At 42.9% G+C, this 20890-nt stretch overlaps 1 protein-coding gene across 1 annotated transcript; it reads right to left on the reverse strand.

The window, feature by feature from the left end:
* Window positions 1-770: 770 nt before the first annotated feature.
* HAL (histidine ammonia-lyase) lies at window positions 771-20386 on the reverse strand. Its single transcript, XM_065414225.1, has 20 exons — window positions 20140-20386; window positions 19677-19737; window positions 19476-19503; window positions 18858-18932; window positions 18685-18757; window positions 18524-18590; window positions 18290-18327; window positions 18079-18204; window positions 13191-13330; window positions 12095-12142; window positions 9870-10017; window positions 9688-9783; window positions 9514-9572; window positions 8748-8828; window positions 7826-7891; window positions 7575-7740; window positions 3637-3771; window positions 2409-2517; window positions 2237-2306; window positions 771-914 (listed from the first exon to the last, which is right to left on the reverse strand). Exons 1-20 carry the CDS (start codon window positions 20384-20386, stop codon window positions 771-773), a joined length of 1977 nt encoding a protein of 658 aa, XP_065270297.1.
* Between the last annotated feature and the right edge of the window lie 504 nt (window positions 20387-20890).

Below are 20890 nucleotides of genomic sequence, written 5' to 3' on the forward strand. Positions count from 1 at the left end.
ATATCCGTACCCAAAGGATGGCACAACAAAACAATGTTTAAATAGAAACAGAATCAAAAATACAATCCAATTAATAGCTTTAAGTGCCCTCTTTAATTTTCAAAGGGGTGGAATTTAGCAACACAGCCCCCTCCAACTGACATTAATGCAAAATTATCTCACCAGCTGCAGAGTGGGTGGATTACATATTCATAAATAGACAGGATTATTCACATGAAGAATTTACTTTTTATAGGAATATCATAGTTTGTTTGCTTTTTAAATCAGTAAGGAAAAGGTAACCCCAGTAATATTCTGCCATTGCAGTTAGCCAACTCTGTACTATGTAAAATGTCCATTCCACATATTTTTTTGTAAATAAGGATATTAGGCCAAATCAAGCAGTTCTTAGGCTAAACTTCCATTGGCTTCAGTGGCAGTTTTGCCTGATTAAGGACTGTATGATTTGATGCATTTCTAATTAAACTGATTATTTCATGTTTGATCTCATTTGGCCAAATTCAGGGCCAGCATTAGCAGGTGCAAGTCCAGTGAAGTCAATGGAGTTGTACCAATGGTGTATTTAGACCATTGTTTAAATTAGACCATCAGTAAATTCAACCTAATCCACTCTACAATCCGACACCATCTTTTTACAGGTGAGACAACTACCTACACATGCTTCATTATATCCCAGGAAGAAACCATGTTGTATCATAATAAAACAAATCTCCATCAAAGAAAGCACTGGAAAGGATTTTCTATGTACCAGACTTCATAGCACATTAAAGTTAATCCTGATCACTGTGATCAGTCCCAACACATTTATTCATTCTCAATGAATCCAGAGAAAAGGCTGTGGGTGAAACAGGTCTTGATTCAGGAATATGCTCCCGTCTGTATTTTTCAATGTAAGGTACAGCTACTTCCCAAACCTACAGGACAGAAAGAGCAATAGCAGAGTCAGATGTGAAGGCTGAAAGATTTTATGTTCAAACTGAGTCACGTGTCAATTCCCAAGATCAGAGAACCCTGTGCAGACATGAGCAGGGCATAACTAACTGACTGTAATAGATATACAGAAATAAATTGCATGTGGCAATCTGAAATAGACATAGGGTCAGAGATGGTGGCTGAAGAGCGAGACGGCTACTGAGCGCAGGAATCTGTAGGGACATTACAGTTTTGCTGGGTAAAGGGGGATCTAGGTGCAGTTGCAAGGGAATGGTATATAGCTACGGTCCTGACTGGTGCAAGGTGAGTTTTCTCAGGTGGGAGGAGGCATTGCATCTCCTAGTACCCAGATGATGTCCTAGGAAGGGATAGGAGCTGGTAGGGATGTGTCCCTGGTGTCTTACAGAAAGCACCTTGTCATGCAGGAGCCAAGGTAGCATGGAATGGAAGACTGGCATGGCCAAGAAAGGTCAGTGATGGGCAGCACTGGCAAGGAATGGCAGATCTGACCAGACTTTGGGGCTCGGATTTACTAAGGAACCTAAAGGTTGGAAAGTTTTCCTTTTTCTCCTTTATCATTCCCCCTAGCAGGGCTGTAAGACAGGTGGGCTATTAGGGTCCATATGGCTGCAAATAGTTTGATAGGTCAGTAGGGACCTCATCTCTCTCTCTCTCTAGCTCATTCTTCTGTTAGTTATATTTTACAACTGTAAAAAACCAAAGTGGGTTCCGAACCCTCTAGCCGAGCACACAGTAGGGCTGTGTTAATGCACATCCTCATTGCTGTTCTCTCATCCTTGCACTCCTATAGTTTGCCAGGCCCTCTCTTGTATCTGGTCTTGAATTGGGTAACAAGCTCTTTGGGATATGGACTATCCTCCTACTCCCTGGCCCCTGTCCTGCAATGAGCTCCCCATGGATAGTACTCAGCAAGTGTCCATAGTCCCACTGACTTGAATGGGGCTCCGTGTGGATGCAGAAGACTGCCTTCATGGGGCTCATTGCAGGACTGGGCTGATATTTGTAAAGACCTGTCAGTTTCAATAATCTGTCATTTATCAATAACACAACGGAGGGGACTCATTTTAAAATATATTATTTTTAAACTAAAAGCGTCCCTTTAAAAGACTATGACAAACTAAAATCTCCACACATATTCCTTCAGAGACGATGGTAATTAAATCATGCATGTGAGGAGAAGAGCTGTTTTTCCCCTGATGCATCAAGGGCCATTTTAAAAAAAGAACTACAGATCTCTTTGTAAGGAATGAGCTGCCGCACAAATGCCAGTATCAACACCTGCCTTCTGCTCCACAAGCAGCCTGTGAGCTGCCTCAATGTCTGGGGCCATGAAGCGATCCTTTAGCCAAGGCCTGAAAGGAGACAAATTGAGAACATTAGCCAAACATTAACCAACACTGTAGTTAGCAGGTCTTCAAAGCTGTAACCTTTGGGAAAACGTTATTTGATTTTACCTTACAACAGAGCGCACAAGGTCATAGACTTTCTCCAATGGGGTGGTTGTTCTCAGGGGGCGTAGGAACTCAATGCCCTGGCAGGCTGCAAGAAGTTCAATGGCCAACACTAGGAAACCAAACAGTGAAAGGCGGGATAGTGGGTTTTAAGATGTACAACTCATTGTACGTTTACATTTGGAGAACCTCTCAAAGGAGTTTGTTACTGTTACTTAGTACCTCACAACTTCAAAGTGCTATGCAAAGTTTAATTGAGGCAGATAAACAGAAGACCCATTTAACAGATGGGGAAACAGATGGCGGTTCCGGCCGATACTTAAAAACAGTCTCTGATTTTGGATGTCCAAACGTGCTGAGCCTGACTTTTCAAGGTTCTAAGTGCTCAGAGCGCCCGGTGTCTTCAACTGGCATGCTGGCTGCTCAGCACTCATGGTGTACTCCAAGGTACACCCCAAAACAGAGACATTCTAAATCAGAGCCCTTCCCCAGAACTAAATTAGATGTAGCGATGGGCCTGAGCTGTAGAATTCAGATCCAGTTTTGAAACTCCCAGGTGCGCTGGGGTGTCGAGAGATGGAGTTTGGTTCAGGCCCACTTCTCATTAGTCTGAGAACTCTGGTAGAACTAAAAGATCTTGACACATATGTACTGGAAAAGCTTGCACAGTGTCTGCCTGTCTAGACAGTGGCATTTGTCCCTCACTTACACAACAGCCAAATTTTCCTAAGGAAAATGTTACCTAAGACACATTGTTTTCTCTAGTTACATGTTCACTTTGCTGAATGTACAAAATGATAATACTTAGTATTTTTAGAGATCTCTACAGCTTCAAAGCACTCCACTGTATAAACCTATGTACGAGCAAATTGTACATATTGGTTTTTGTGGTATGTATTGTTGTGTTCTTCCAGCAACAGCTGAAATTTGTATTTTAAAAAAGTTACAACTTTAATCTTTCGAGACAAAGATGAATGGAAGAATTTTGGCTTAGTGTCTCTTTGATAAGCCGTTTTGTTTCAATGAAATACACTAATTACATTCATCTCAATAATATTTCTGCTAGAAAGAAATTAAAGTAATAACTTAAGACAATATCTTAAAAGACTTCTTTAAAATGACTGGAGGGTCCATTTTAAAAAAAACACGATGCCATGTAGAAGAAAGGCATTTAGTTTTAACCTAGTTACAATACAGTAGATCTGTCTAAAAATCAGTGTCTTAATTTTACCTTGTTCAACATGTTCAATAACTTTCAATGCTTTTCGTGCAGCCCATCCGCCCATGGACACATGGTCCTCTGTAGCAGCACTGGTTGAGAGAGAATCCACAGAAGAGGGGTGGCACAAGGCTTTATTCTCAGAAACTGCAAAAGTCCAGTGTGAATAAATGGTGTACTGTATGGACAAACAGGAGCTAGAAACAATGGCTGAGTCTAAAACGCTGCAATGAAGGATCCAGATCCATCCATGGTAAGTGTGTGCCCATGGTATGGCTTGACTGAGCCATCTGCAATATCTAACATTCAAGCCATTTTGCCCCTGAAGACAGTAATGTTGTACATTGATCATCCGATGCTGATATTAACCCAAATATATAAAGGTAAATATTACATCCAGAGAAAAGATCTTGTTTAAAATAGACCAAGGGTCAGCTCTTCAGCCCAGCTCTGGTAGTGCAAACTAGCTGCAAAACCTCCCCACTATTTCCTCCTTCGCTCTTGGCATCCTCAGTGTAGAACATTCCCAAGAGAAAGAAGATATGGCTGGGAAATTCCAACACCCCTGAAATCCAGAGCTGTTTGAATGGAGTCTTAAAGCAGCCCCCTAGGATGCCTTAACTTATGTCAGACCAGCCCCCAGCTGGCCCCAGGATCTGGGGAGCGTAAAAATTGCTTTCCCCTTCCCCAGCATCGAGCCCGGCAGGGCCAGACTTACTTTAGCTGGGGGGTAATGAAGCACTTATTCACAGTATTCTAGCTTCATCTGGACTTAGATCTTTCACTGTGAATCTGACTAAATAAAATTCACTTGTAGCCCCCTTGCCACAGAGAAGCAGCTCCCATATAAAACAACCCAGAATCAGACTGAAAAAGCAGTTGTCTCTCTTGCCTATGCTTGAGGGATGCACACAGCTCATGGAGAATTGGCTGTATACTGTTTGGCATGCATGGGATGGGACACCAATGGCAGACTCCAGAGAGGCTTCACATGGCTGGGGCATGTGAGCTGAGCCTGGGAATCAGGATGGAGGACTTGGAAGAGAAGCAGTCTCAGAGTTACTCTGTGCAGTAGAAGGGGCAACAATCATTTTGCCTCTCCCAGTCAGAAGGTCTGAGACGGACCCAGTATCCCTAGCTCCAAATCAGAAAGTCTGAGGTCCAAGATGAGACTGCACCAATGAGGACTGAAAGCCAGCTGAGTCCGTTAAGGTCTCCTCTCCCACACTGTTAGGCATGCTAGAGTCTCACCAGAAACAGAGCTGGAATCAGCAGTCTCTCGTCTGATACAGGCCTCCAGCTGTAACACTGGATACTCATTTTACTTTCTCATGTCTGGTCGAGAAGTTTGCCTGCCTGCGGAACTTTGTTTCAGCATTTCTGCAGATAGAATCCTACCTGAAACGTACCTTCAATATACTACCCATCTGAGAAAACAATTCTAAACTGCCCAGCACCAGCCCACTACTGCTACACAGAACAATCAGAGTAACAAAGCATGCTATGACCAAATGGTCAGAGACCAGGAATTGTACATATAAGTCAGAGTTCTTATCAGGACCCTGGGCATTCTTGGGACACACAATATTGAAGATGAGTGGAAGGCTGAGCCCTACACAGAGTGCCAGGCCTGCCAGTCTATTGACTCAAGCTAGTGAAAGGAGTGGGCCCCTCCACGGCCCTGCAGAGGAATCACATTCTTCCACCAGGACAAGTGGTGAGGAGGCCTGTTAGAACCACCTCACCATCAGCATACACTATTTGACAGACAAGCGGTCAGCAATGGCCTCATAGTATCACTCCTTTACAAGCCTTCAGATACTCCCGAGAGGTCAGAAGACTACAATTACCTTACACGGTAGCTCTTTCTGACGTCAAGGGAGAGGACAACATTGAGTATCAACACCAGCAATTTACTTTTCAAGTGCCTGAGCCCAAGCTCTCTCAACAGATTGGTTCACACTGGAGTGCAAACAATCAGGTTAATATCCCAGAACCATGGTATGCTTCACCAGTTCATGATGTCATGTCTTATCTACCCATCAGGTCACCCTACAGTGGAGAAGAGAATGTCCAGGCCATTCATGGTCAAGAAGAAATCAATGACTCTGGCTTTGAAGGTGGAGAACATGACATGATGGTCACACCCTACCTGAGCCTAGACAGGTTAAGCCCACCATAAAGTTATCCTGTGAATCACTGAGAGTCCCTACAGATGTGGTACATAAATGGATAGCACCCCAAGAAGGCTTTGTTGTTATGACCTCTGGGACAGGGCATACGGCGTGTAACATTTGGTATGTCCCAGAAGCACAGTCTCATGTATGCACCTCTGTATGAATCAGGGGTTATGTAGGTCTGAGATTACATAGCCCAGAAGAGTATTTTCTGTATTTTGTATGTTTGCACATGGTTTGTTTTAAACTTGATGAGGCCATCAAAGTCTGTAGACAGGGAAGAGTGTAGCCACCTTGCTAGGCTGGGGACTTCAGAGAAACAGCTCCCAGCAGCTCCCACATACCACAGCACAGACTGGAACTCCAATGGAGACTGCCTGTCCTGGGTGGGAGAAGGGGAGAGACAGCCTGTGGAGGATGGGCCAGAGTCTGACTGACATGCCCGAGATACCAAGAGCAGACCCTGGGAAAGCTTGCACATGGGCTGAGTCATGTGAGCGGAGCTTGGCAGGGACCTGTGACCAGGGGGAGAGCTGGCTGCAGGGAGTCAGGCTGGTAGAGAAACAGCCTCAGATTTGCTCTGTGCAGTAAAAGGGGAGACAGGCAGCCATTTTGATTCTCCCCATGAGAAGGACTGAGCCTGCTCCGGAGCCCCCAGCTCCACAACAAAGATGAGTCCTGAGATTCTGCTGCACCCCTGAGAAATGAAAGCCAGCTGAGCCCATAGGCCTCCCCTGCACCAGGATCATTGTTGTGGGATTGGTTGAGGCCTCATTTATTTAACGTCATTGATTCCTTTGCCTGTTCTCTTCCCCTCTTTTAATTTACCCCCATCCCTTCTGTGAATAAAATGGCTGTGTGTTGGGTTTGATTTACTGTACCTGTGAATTGTAATAGCCTGGGGCTCATAGGGCTTGTTACTGGTTTATGCACCCAACCACTAGCTGGAGACACCATGCGCTAAGCACCCAGGGCCTATTGCTGTGTCCCTGAGAAGGAAAGATTAAGGGGCTCCACACCACCCTTGGCGATTGGGGTGTCCCAGAAGGGGAGGGCTACAGATAGAAATTATACGTTTTGTGTAGAATCAAAAATAGAATTGTTTGTACATAGATAATTTGCTTTTTAGCTTTGTTGTGCTTTTAGGGCCTGATTTTCAGAGGTGCTGGGTACTTCTAGCTCCTACTGATTTCAAGTGGGACTGTGGCGCTTAACCATTCCGAAACTCAGACTCCAATCCTACAAAGATTTAAGCACTTGAGTAATCCTACTGTTGCCAACATTGTATTTCAAAAATAAGGAATTGTTTTCTTAGCACCCCCAACTCACCCCGTTCCCCAATATTATCATCATTATTATCGTTAATAAATAAATAAAATAAATGAACATTACTCACCTAAATTCACATGGGGCATTTCTTGCTGCTTTTTGCAGCACTCAGCAATGCCTGATCTTGTTGTACAGAGATGAAAAAATAAGGGACGTCCCTTATAATAAGGGACTGTTGGCAACCCTAGCTGCTCACCGGTTTAGAGCTAAACACATACATAAATCTTTGCAGGTTCAGGGCCTCTGAAGGGGAGACAGGGCTGCAAACTATATCAGATAGCTCAGCTGGACATGGGGAGAAAAGAAGAATTTACAGCTGGAGCTGAGAGCTGTTTTTTCTGGAGGTTCCTTTATCAGTACTATCAAACTATCACAGTGCTAACATAGGTTGATCTTTCTAATTTTGTGCTCTTTCCAGTCTTGCTTAGGTCTTTGTGTACTCACCTAGGGCCGCTGCTGTGCAGTGAGCAATCATGAAACCAGAATTCAGACCCCCTTCGGTGACTAGAAATGCAGGCAGCTCACTGAGAGATGGGTTGCATAGTCTTTCAATCCTTCTTTCACTAATTGCAGCAAGTTCATGGACACCAATTGCCAGGTAGTCCAGAGCCTGCAAGAGAAGCTCTTGATGGAATCAGCTGATTTTTTTAAAAATTTCAGAAAATAAACTAATATTTCTCCAAATGCTTAATTACCTTTGCAGGATATTCACCATGAAAATTTCCTCCAGAAATGGTCTCTCCCCTTTCAGCAAAAACCATCTTTAAAGACAAGTTAAGGTGTGAACATGAATGAAGAACGGCTGACGTACCACACATCTCTGGATAACCAGAATATCCTATCTGAAAGGAGGAAGAATTGATGTGCAAATGCATATGCATATATAGTGTAGCTCGCACTTCTGCATGTTCAGTTGTCAGAAAAATGTAAAACAGTGCCCAGTTCTCCCACCATACAGATACAGATGAATAGTGTATTTTATTAAATAGGCTGGATGGTCAGCAGGTGAAGGCTATAAGGAATGCAAAGCCGTACTTGAGCACAGTTTCTAGTGTAATTTTCAATTGCCAATGGTGCTCTCGCCAATGGAGGTGAAATTTTATATATAGTGAGCAAGATGGGCACTCATCACTACTATCAGCTAACACAAAGGAGCATCTTTTGTACATTCCTTTATTCTTAAAGAGTGGAATTCACCCTTGTTCAGAGCACCAATACAAGGCGTATGCACAGAGCTTCCCAAAATGAGCTCACACAGCTCTTAAAAGTGGTGCATAGCTCTTGTAGTTACCCTTTGTAGAACTCAAAGTGCATTCTAGAATGCAAGTTTTGCCAACCTTGAGCCAACCTTGTGTCAACTGACAAGTCACTGTTGACCTTCAAGTCCAATTGGCTGCCAAAGTTCCCAGCTGCCCTTATAACCATGTAGGCCTTGATCCAGCAAAGCACTTAAATGTGTGCTTAACTTTAAGCAAGAGCAGTCCACTGACTAAGCACATATGTAAGTGATTTGATGGATCAGGGCCATAATTTCTGCTTCATTAGCTAATAATTATTTAGAAGGGAAAAAGTAACCAAACAAAATTTTACTGAGAAACTGAATCATCAAAAAGATACAGGATTGTCTGTTGCACTGTTAATTTCAGTCGTGATTATGTCCTTTACAAAAGCTATCGTGTCATTCGCCACACCGTGGACCTAAAAGAAACAATAGCAATTAGCCACAGGTCATGTCTATTTGTAGTTCAAGACACAGATCCATCCAATTCTACTTTCTGAGAGCACACTTCTGCCTTGACCCCACTCCCAGACTTGGCACTCACACAGGGATACAGACTTTGATTTGATGTGATAACCAGGGAAATTGCTATTGTGGAATGCTAGATATACTGTACTCATTAAAGATTTGACTTACTATTATTATGACATTATAATATGATGATGACAACATAAATGTATAATTCTTTGTGTGTTTGGGTTGGCGTCCCCTTGTCCCTCAGCCACAGGTACAACCTCTATCCGATCAAGAAAGTACTCAAAGCTTAGCTAATTGGTCAATGTATATTAGGTATTATTAAGGAATTATAACTAAACTTAGGAAACCCCAGTTCTTTAGTTTTTACACATGCAAAGCTCCCACCAATTTCAATAGTTTTGCTTGTGTTAATATGGATTGAGTTCATTGAAAGTTAAAAATCACTCCTGTGTACAAGATCCAGGAATTACTTATGTCTCACTTAAGCCCTATTTTGAGCTGAGTGGGAAATAATGTAATTGCATTATTTTAAAGGAGACAACCAACACTTAACTGACATTACACAGGGATTGGGATTTCACTGCCACTAGCCTATCCCTGTATGAGGGAGTGGGAAACTCATTTTACCTGAGGGCAACAGCGCAGCGTATATGCATCCTGAACTCGGTCACAAAATCTGTGACTCTCTGCAAAACAAAAGGAAGGTTCTTATAGAAAAGGTCACACATCACTGTTTTAATTCCCTGTCTGTCCTGGAAATCAAATAGGTGACTTGCATGGCAGGAAGCAAAGATGTTTCACCTGCTATTTCTGATGGATGATGGTCAGAGTCTAAAAGTGACCTAAATCGGAATGCCACTTCAATCTGCCCCCGATGGGCACGCACTGCATGAATATCTGTTAAGAAATAAAAGAGCATTACACTTTTGCTTTTCCCTCTCCAAAAGCTAAGACAAAGTGAACACAGAAAATTCAATACCAACCAGTGTCAAAGGCTCTAGTTGTACCCTTCAGGACTTCAAGTGTTAGTGCCGCAACTATGTCCGCTTGCCTAGCAATAGCGCTGGCTCGTTCCACGGCTTCACATCCCAGAGAGGAGATCATTTGGGTTCCATTGATAAGAGCCAGACCCTTCGGAGAGATAGCAGGTGTTTATTTTAAGTGAATCTGTTGCAGCCTTACACATGCCACAGCCATTGTAATTTTCATAATTACACGTGTCAGTTAAAGAAAGGCTTTTCTAAGATTCCTGGATCGTCATTAAATGAATCATAAAAAGGGCTAGAGATGCTATGGTCTCAGCTGTTTGGTTATTTTTTGATACAGACAAGCCACCAGTTACTTTGAAGCTGTTACATCCCCATGTCTCCTAACTGGGAGTTGTTTTCCAATAGTTAGTTTCACTAGCAAGCCAGTTATAGCCATCTGGCCACGACTGCTGATCAGCTCAGGGGGTTCCTGGTATAGGTTTGGTGAAACCTAGCAAGCCAGATATACAGCTAAGGCCCTAAAGACGCTTCCTGTCATCCCAACATGCAGATGATTGTCTAAAGTCAATGGGAGTAGTGTGTGTACTAGGACTACAGGAGAAATCACTGGCAACAATCCACTTCAAGATCTCAAAGGGCACGACAAACATTTCCATTTGTCCCCTCTATGGGTCCTAGGACAACTATATTATGCAGTGGCGAATACTAAACATTTACATTACTGCAGTAAAAGTGGAGGTACTTTTCCTACAATAAAATAGTATGGTGATGTGACATCATTGCTCTAAAGCAAACATTTACTTTTAACTGTTAGTCTCTATATGTTCCTTAGAAATTCTGCCATGTTACATGAGGTTTATTTCATGTTACTTCAAACTTTATTTAAGGGCACAGGACAGCTTTCTTTTTCTTTTTCTTTGTAAGAGTAACCCTGCTACTGATTTTTGACAAAATTATTAAATTCAGCTCTAGACATGAAGAAGATGAGGTATGAAAACCCCCACACCAAAGCAAGGAAACTTAGGGCAGATTTATACTACCACTTAAGCTCATCTAATGTATGTTGCTCAGAAGTGTGAAAAAGACCCATCAACCCCCTCCCCCTCTGCCCCACCGCCCAAACAGTGCAAGTTTCCCACTGTCCACACCGGTGCTATGTCCGTGGGAGACTTGCCGTTAGACTTAAAGTGGAGATTCTGTTTTAACTCACCTTGGGCCTGTTCTAAAGCTCACTGAAGCCAGGGAAGTCTTCCCATTGGCTTCAGTAGGCTTTGGCTCAGGTATCTTGCCGCATGTACTGTAGTTATGACAATTACTATGGTCCACCATCAAGAGCACTGGAATATCTTACATACTAAGAACCTACATGTCAGTTTATGTGGGTAAGATTTCATCAGCCTGGGTTTTTGTTTAATAAATAGATGAATATACTTACATAAATAAACATTTATACCACGCTAATGCTAGTTACTGCTTATTAAATATCACAAAATGTGTTTAAGTTATAAAATGTGTTTCTTTCTCTAAACTACCAACACAAAAAGCCTTCTGGTCCCCACAATGCAGGATAAAAGCCATCTGAATTACTAAAGGTTTTACATTCTTAAACAAAACCCATCTCATAAAATAAGGGCTTGTCTGAACACAATACTCCTGGTGACAGCCAGCTGAGATGAGCCCCAAGCGCTGAAATGTAGAACAGAGAGCAGATAGGTCAGTTCTGCAGTAATTAGTGCAGCGTGCAACAGCAGGAAGAAGATTATTTGCGCTGGTTTAGTTGCCATGGAAGTGGGATGCATCTACACTGGCACTACACCAATTTAATTTCCACTGATGCAGACTTACTTTAGATAGGAATTGGGGTAATTTCCATTGATGGATGTCCAGGAAATCACTGATGGTAAAAAGTGTGTGTGTGGATGAATGGCAGTTCCCAGTGGAACTTTTATAGAAAGGACCTAAGTTTTACCCTGGACTGAAGCGTTGTACACAGAGCTTCTATAAATGATTGCGGTTGAACTAAATCGCATGTAAATGGGAGGTGAAATGGAAATGCTGACATACCCTTTACTGTAGAGTCTCTAATGGGTTCCCTGTAACAGATGTCTAATAACCTTCTGGAACTGGATTTAAAATAATAATTAATTCATCTCACTTTTAAAATAGGGGCAACATATGCATAAAGCAACTACCAATTGGCTAGGCTTGGTTTTCATTACCTCCTTTGGTTTCAAGGTTATCGGTTTCAGGCCATGGGCTTGCAGCACCTGTAAAGCAGTTTATTGAACAGGGCGTTAGTGAAAAATGCCTTTCAATACATTGATTGGACGACTGCTGATTGCATACAACCCTCTTTTTTATCTTATGCTATCTCACAGGGATGCTGAGAGGCTACATACTGGGGAGGTGCTCAGATACTATGTTGATGGGAGCCATGTCAGTACCTAGGCAGATAAAGAATGGAATAAGCTACGGAGGGGGGTTATGGAATCTCCATCATTCGAGAGATCCATGGCTGGATCAAACACTGAACTATTAGGGATGGAATAAATTTTAAAAAATAAATCAATTCTGCCATGGTGTAACTGGGTAGACTAAATGATGCCACAAAGATCCCTTTCAACCCAAATTAATCTATTGAAAATGTTATATGTTTAAGTCATGTGTTTTCCGCTTTACTGAAGTTTATACATCTGCTTCTTGCCGTTATAATACGTAACAGAAATCTTAGTAACTCCTCTCTCCTCAGGAGAGAAAAAACCCTAAAAGTCTCCATTTACTTTTAGCATTTGAAACCACATCATTAATCCTCAGTTTTGTGGGATCATCTCAGGTTTGGTGGGCCAGTTATGATGTTTGCAGGACAGAAGGTGCACTAACAAATCTTTGGAGCTGGTACAACATGACATCTTGTCCATCCATCCAGATTCGGGCACTCATCAGTGTTGGATCTTGCATCATGTTGCTTCACTGCAAGGTGACCATGTCTGTCTAGGCATTATTGATATGCCAGACATGGTGGAATCTAAACCCCAATATCATGATGCCTGGTGTTTGCTTGTTTTGTTCTATCCTTATGCCTCATTTTTCACCATGGTACCTGTCCTACAGGACAAAGTGTTGAAGTAGTGCAAAAACAAATACTTCAATCACAAGAAAGTGACACACAAAATCCAAACGATATAAAATATTATGAATCCATCGCATAGTTCTGATGAAAAAATTTCCCTTTGTTCTCATAATACACATAGTCTACTCAGAGCCAATTGAAGGAGACAGACAAAGAAGTCTAGTAGTTAGACACATTGATCTTACATATTTAGCATCAGCCCAGCCACTCTTTGGGGACCACATCTTTCCTTCTCCTATGAACCCCAAAGCAAGATGAGAAAGAGGGGCTAAGTCCCCACTGGCTCCAACGGTCCCTTTCTCGGGGATATAGGGCAGGCAGGATGCTAGGAAGAAAGCAGAAATCAGACTTTGGTTAGAGCCTCCATCCATTCTCTCCTTGAAACAGAGACACAGGCACATGAATCTGCCCTGGTTGTCTTGAAGTGACATACTGGAATAGCAACCAGTGAAATGGAGAAGCATCACCCCCCTCGCAAACTGCCATTTGTTAATTTTTCCTAAATTAGCTCCTGTAGTTTAAAAATAAACCAATTGTTTTTGGCTGACAAATCAAAACAAAACCTGATACGGGATTACATTTTTAGTGTAGCTTAGTCCCACAAAGGCCAAGAAACTCAAAGTTAAGGTTGAAATTCCAGCTCCAATATAGGAATGGGAGAATCTCAGCTGTGTCACTACATCTGACAACCATTGGTGGGGTCACAAGAAAGGCTCCCACTCAGCTCAGCATAGCATAGAATAGAATCATAGAAATATAGGGCTGGAAGGGACCTCGAGAAGTCACCAAGTCCTGCACTGAGGCAAGACCAAGAAAATCTAAAGGGCTCAGTCCTAAGAGGACCCTCTAAAAGTAAGGAACCCACTGAACTGTTGGCTGCCTTTGAGCAGCTGACTGGAAATCTAGGTCCAACTACAGGTCATCACTTTGGCATCATACATTTGCAGAAATTGCAGTGCCTCAGCAAAACTGGGCTGAGTTTCAGCCTTTGAGGGACACCAAGCTTATGGAAGAGGACGCAGCAGACAGCATCTTTGCTCATCCCCAAGTAGAGTAAGATTTAGCCAGGGCTGGCCTTAGGGGTGGGTGACGTGGCTGACGACCCAGGGCGTCATAGTCAGGGTGACGCTGTGGTGAAGAGGCAAGGGGCTCAGGCTCCCCCTCGGTGCCTGCAGGGTGCAGCAGGAGCACCTGCCTCACTGCTCCTGAGTGGAGGGCCCCTGCTCGCCACCCCACCTGGTTTCCCAGCCCAGCTCCTAATCCTGCCTCCATACTCTGCGAGCTGGCAGGCTCCTCCCGCCCTCCTCCCCCCACACCCTCTGAGACTGTCCCAGCCCAGCCATTACTCCTTCTTCCATGGGCAGCGTGAATGAGAGCGATGCTGCCCAATGGAAATGGGAGCTGGAAGATGCCAGCCTCTTCAGGGTTGGGAGGGGAAGGGAGCTGAAACTGCAGAGAAAGAGACAAGTAAGTCTGGGGGGTCCTGACCCCATGTCCCAGCTCCCAGGGGGCCCCTCCTGTGCCCCCATTTTCCAACACCCCCCCAGGCCCACCCAGCTCCCCGGGGGTCCCTCACTGTGCCTCCACATCCCAGCCTCCCAGCTCTCAGGGGCTCCCCCTTTTTCTAGCTCATCCCAAAGGGAGGTGTCAGTGCAGGGCATTTGGGATATTTCAGGAGTGAACTTTCCACCATCACCATCCACCCTAGCTACCCCCAGTGTGCGGGAGCATTTGCATTTTAACCTCCCCCACCCATAACCCACCTTCCCTGGGACTGGGAAGGGGCACTTGAATATTGGGGACGCTCAGTAATGGGGTGTGGGGAGAGATCTGCCCTTCTGAAGCCCCCATGTCACTGTCCCCCTGCAGCCCCACACAAATGAGACTCTGTACTACTCTGGTTCCCTCCCCCCCCCCTTCTGGGTCTCTCAGGTCACCATGCTCCCCTGCCACCACAGCCCTTTGGTGCCCTCCTGTCACTGCTCTTCCCCTTCGGCTGCTGACCCGTTGTGGGGAGCCCAGAGAGGCAGCAGGGGCCAGGGCAATGAGGGGGTGGATGGGGAGCCTGGGGAGGCAACAGGCCAGAGCTGCCAAAATACAAGTTCAGCCAGGGAGCTATTTTCCCTAAGGCCAGCCCTGGATTTAGCCCCTAAGCTACTGCAGTTGTTGATGTTACTGAATATTTAGAGACTCAAGTTTCTCAGATCAAATTAAAGCACCATTTCCCAGACCTTTGAACACTGAACCCCATTCAGGAAAATGAAAGCAATCACACACACCCCACTGTCAACACTTCCACATTTTGTAAAAAGTCCTACCCATACTCATGTATAGATCATCTGTGCCCTCCATCTCCCCACTAGTCCTGGAAGGTGCACCTCACACTTCAGGAAATGCTTATTTAGTGGCTACTTATGCACCAAGGCTGAAATGTTGGCTCCTTCAGCCCATATATACATATATGCTAGGAATGATTGGGCATTTTCATTTAAAAAAAGAAAATCAATGGCACTGTGTGTTCTAGAAAGTACAGTAGAACCTCAGAGTTACAAACATCTTGGGAATGGAGGTTGTTCGTAACTCTGAAATGTTCATAATGGAACAAAATATTATGGGTGTTCTTTCCAAAGTTTACAACTGAACATTGACTTAATACACTTTTGAAACTTTACTATGCAGAAGAAAAATGCTGCTTTCCCCTGCTATTTTTTAGTAGTTTACATTTAACACTGGAATGGGTTACCTAGGAAGGTGGTGGAATCTCCATCCTTAGAGGTTTTTAAGGCCCGGCTTCACAAAGCCCTGGCTGGGATGATTTAGTTGGGGTTGGTCCTGCTTTGAGCAGGGGATTGGACTAAATGACCTCCTGAGGTCCCTTCCAACCCTGATATTCTATGATTCTATGAACACAGCACTGTACTATATTTGCTGCTTCTTTTTTTTTTCTTTTCTTTGTCTCTGCTGCTGCCTGACTGTGGTCTTCCTGTTCCAAATGAGGTGTGTGGTGTTCGTAACTCTGAGGTTCTACTGTACATTTCTCAGTTAAGTCACTTCAGTCTGGGATAGAAGTTTCAATTAAAAATCATCCTGAAATCCAACAATTACATTTTTTTTTAAATGGCTAATAAAAACTTGACAGAACTTTGTATGTCAAATTTTAGCCCTAAGCTGTTGTCTCCAGTAGGGTTTCATAATTCCTCGGCATAGGGGTTTATAATGCAAAGGTACACAGGCCTGTTAATACAAACTGAAAAAGCAGCTATTTGTTCACCTCTGACTGAATGCCCCATCTCCTCTAAAGTCAAAGCCACCCTGTGACTTTTAGCAGCATTAAACGCCTTTGAGAATTTCCTAGCTCCTGGTGCTTCTGGGATCTACCTCAAGCCCAATCAATCCCTGAACGTGTGGAAGAGGCAAGGAGGAGTCTGTGGGACTGAGGAAAGATGGAGAGAAGGGCATAAGGTGACCAGATAGTAAGTGTGAAAAATTAGGACATTTTTTGGGGGGAGGGCATAGTTGCGTATAAGATAAAGTCTCTAATATGAGGACAATGCCAATAATATCGGGACATCTGGTCACCCTATGAGGGCAACAGGCAGTGTAGATTCTCTTCCTTTCCCTCTGTGGACTTAGAAAACTCTGTGACTAAATTCATGTTCCTTTACTTCCCATGTCACATAATGGAAGGCAGCACAGGGTTCACCTTCCTGAGTTCGCCCTGATGTGTATAACCGTAGCGCCTCTATTAGCTTTATGTCCCCAGAGCAATGCAAAAACCTTACATTCATATAAACAGATTTTAAAAAACTAGTGAATCTTGTGCTCAGGAAAGATGATGGATTGAAAGAAAACCATCTAAACTGAAGTTTATTCACAGAATGAGTATAATAGCAGACAGACAGACAGTGGGAGGAAGTTTGCAGTGGCTCTCTCATTGGCGGGACCATTTCTAGGAATGAAAGGTAGCTAGTTTCCAAGGCCACCCTGAACTTCCCTGCTGAGCCTGCCAGCAATGATATAAGTGGCATTAACTGTTTCGATGGTTTTGTTAACATGATTAACTGCCTACTAGCAACCAGCCTCAGGCCAGCTACTCAGTTAGGGCCCACTTCTGCCACTGTCTTACTCACAGTGAATTATTCCTATGAGCCCTCCTACTGATTTCAATGGAACTACTCACATGAGTAAACATGTCTCAGTGGGACTAGTCCTGCAAACACCTATGTGATAATTTTTTTCCCAGGAAGTAGTGCCACTGAACTCAAAGACACTCACATGAGTGTTAGCCAGATCAATGAGCAACTGTTGCTGAACTGAACCCCTACCAGAAAGCCTCACAGTTCGAGACTCAAGCCCTTAGCAGACAGGCAGTCACTATGGTGATAGATGAGGTATAAATACCTAGAAAGAGTAATATTTCACGTAGGCTGCTTTTCAAATAACTGATAAAGTCACAGCTTGCACTGACTATTAGCCTTCCGCTGCTTTTGAACTGGCAACCTAGTGTCTTCTCAGGTAATCAGCCCTGAGCAAACATTCTTAATTCTGCTTTCACTGTGTGTTAAATGCACACAATGGAGTTTATTTTCATGCCAAAGTGTTACCATAATATAATGACCCAAAAGGACAAAAAGTAATACAACTGCAAAAGGTAATCTGAAGTGCTGCCTTTTTCTCCCCTCCCAAACGATACCACTGTTCTTCCACCACAAATTCTGGCTCGAAATTAATAAAACTATGAACACTTAAGAAAAACAAATCAATAAAGAAGGTAGGGGTTGTGGTTACGACACAGGACTGGGATTTGGGAGATCTGGGTTCAATTTCTGGTTCTGTCACAACCCCCCTGGGTAATGTTGGCAAGTCAACTAAACTCTCTGCGCCTCAGTTCCCAATCTTCTGCGTGCTGTATACCTTTGTCCCATCTTGTCTACTTAGACTCCTTGGGACAGGGACTCTATCTACTTGTGCAGTGCCTAGCACAATGGGCCTGTGATCTAGGCTGCGGTCTCTAGGCACCATTGTAATATAAAGGATAAAACAGCTGTATTCATTTCTAAATATCTTTCTTACCATTAAATGCTTCAATAACTTGCTGGAGAGTTTCCAGTGAAATTCCACTGTATCCTTTTGCTAAAACATTGATCCTGAGAGCTAAAAGCATGCGAGATCTCGCTGGGATCAAAGGCTTCCCGACACCTGCAATGACAACAATCTCAAGGTTACAACCCCCAATTCTAACAGTTGTGGAAGAGAAACAAATTTGAAATCAATTTCCCACTACCTGCGGAATGTGACCGAACTAAATTCACTTGAAGTTCCCTACAAAGAAAGAAAAGTCATTTAAAAACCAACTTCCAGTGTTCAAACATAGAAAAAGTTTTTCACAAAACTGAGCAAAAAATATCCCTCTCCTTTTCGGAAGAAAAATGGACTAAAAATGTACACTGTAGAAATAATATGGATCTACTTTCTATATCCATTTTCTAAATTAAAGAAGGAAATAGATACAACATACTTGAGTTTACTAGTTGGAATAACCGTTCGAGCAAACTTCCCAAAGCCAGTGGTGATTCCATAAACAACTGAAAGAAACAGATATTTCAGATAAAGAAGAGAATCTAACTAAAGTCATCTAAAACTGACAACAAAATTAAGTTGGAAAAGAAAAAAAAATACCAGTCTGTTCTTTTACAATTCTTTCAATCACTTCTCTTGATTGTCTGACTTTAGCTTCAGCTTCAGGTGTGAGCTAGAAAAACAATAGCGTCAATATCCATTCCTCTATTACTACTTAAAAAACTAACTAAATAAAAAGTATTTGGAGAGTTAGATTCTTTCAAAATCTTTACCTTGATCTTATAGAGCCCCTTTCCTAAATTGACCAGGTCCTCTGGTGTTAAACTGTTCCCATCTAAATAAATATACTGCGCAAAAGAACTGCATTTTAGTGAGTGTCATGTATATGTAAGCAATTTCTAAACAATAACTAAATAAATACAGTGAAAGCTTAATAGTGAACTGGGTTACACCAGCATTCAGCCCCGTTCTCATTCATACAGTAAGACTCTCTCAGAGAAGCATTAGCAAAGAACAGCTTATTTTACGAGAGGTAACAAGTTAAGCAGTCATCATGGATGATCCTGCAAACACTGCAGAGCAAAGTGCTTCTGCGGTAGCTTCGGTGAAGTTACCCACAGTAATAGAAAGCTCTACACTTGGTAGTAAATGTTTGCAGGAACTTACTGAGTCCTACTGAAAACAAATAGTATATGTCACAAACAGCAATTCCATTTGAAATGTTCTGTGGGGTCCCGCTCTGTGTCATGGGCAAATAAAGAAAATAGGTTTTCTTTGAATACTGCCATTTCCCCCACCGTGATAAGAGGATTTCACCCTACTTCACCTTCTAACACAAAAAAACTATTGGAATTGGGGCACATCTTATTAAGATCATTATTGAGCCATACCTTTTCTGGTTCTTGATATTTGCTATATCTGAAGCCATGTAAAGGAAAATAAAGGACATTCAAAACCCACACAAATAGCTGCCATTTAATTAGAGTTTTTGAAGGAAGCCCTTTGAAGGGGGAAAAAGTGCTAAGCATTTTCAACTTTTGCAAATCTAAGAATTGTAAAAATTAACCAAAACAATGCTCAATAAAGGATACAAATCAACTCCTTCTAGCTTAGATGCAATGAAATCCGAAGACATTACATCTCCTTCTATAGCTACAATGAAGAATGGGAAAAACAAACAGAATGAAAACTTATTCCCCATAGTTTGTTGCTACAGAGAATTCTTCATTAGCTAGAAAAAAATCAGTGACAAGAATTCTAATTTGCAGCCAAATGTATTTAAATGTCTTAACAAACATACAGTAAAAATGTAGTTACCACACACAAAAATCCAAAACCTACAGCCAAACACTTCATATCCCACCCAACTGTATGACACAACAGACGACCTAAAAAGCCTTCTCAAAACTGAGTTTGCAATTTAGTATTTTTTCTTAAATTTTAGATTTGCTATATCACAGAAATATAACATTGCAAGATAAACAGAAAATACACACTCTGGGTCTCCTAAGCAAGTGCAGTCACCATATAATTTGTCATTGCAGGTTTGCTTACCAACTTCAACAAACTCATTGTCCTCTAGTGTGTCCTCCAAAGTATCATCATGATCCAGCAAGCCAAGGCCTTTGCACCTCCGAACACAGAATTTCACTTCTTCCACTGAGGCAAAGCCCCCATTATCAGGCTTGTTTTTCATGTAACGTCTCACAGCTTCCTTCCCCAGCCATCTCACTGTGTTCGTGCCAGTTTGGCAAGGCACTGCCAGCCATTCCCCTCGGACATGTACTGTGTACCTTGGCATACTTCTCCTCTGTCTATGGTTGTCCCTCCACTAAAGGCGGCTGTGGTGTGAATCAGCCTTGTGTTTACCACACTATAGCCTAAAGAACAGCACCTGACTGGATTCCAATGTCCCAATCAGGAAAGGGCAAAAATCCTCTCTCCACCCCCAGATCCCCGCCTTCACAAATAAGTTAGTGTATTTAACAAACTTTATCTACTAAAAAGCCAACCCTAGCAGCAAACCTTTTCCTAGACAGGGGATGTGAAACTGCTGACACAGGAGTTATCTTTTGAGATTGTGCCAAGGATGTAGCACCAGTTCCTTAAAGGTATTTAGGCGCCTCTATACCTTCGAGGGTCTGGACTGTAGAGTCTAAATCTAGCTCTAGTTTGTAGAAAAGACGGTTACTCACCTTTGTAACTGTTGTTCTTCAAGATGTGTTGCTCATATCCATTCCAATTAGGTGTGCGCGCACCGTGTGCACAATCGTCGGAAGATTTTTACCCTAGCAACACTTGGTGG

Source organism: Emys orbicularis, chromosome 1 (genome assembly GCF_028017835.1).
Source record: "Emys orbicularis isolate rEmyOrb1 chromosome 1, rEmyOrb1.hap1, whole genome shotgun sequence".
In the NCBI taxonomy this organism is placed as follows: Eukaryota; Metazoa; Chordata; order Testudines; family Emydidae; genus Emys; species Emys orbicularis.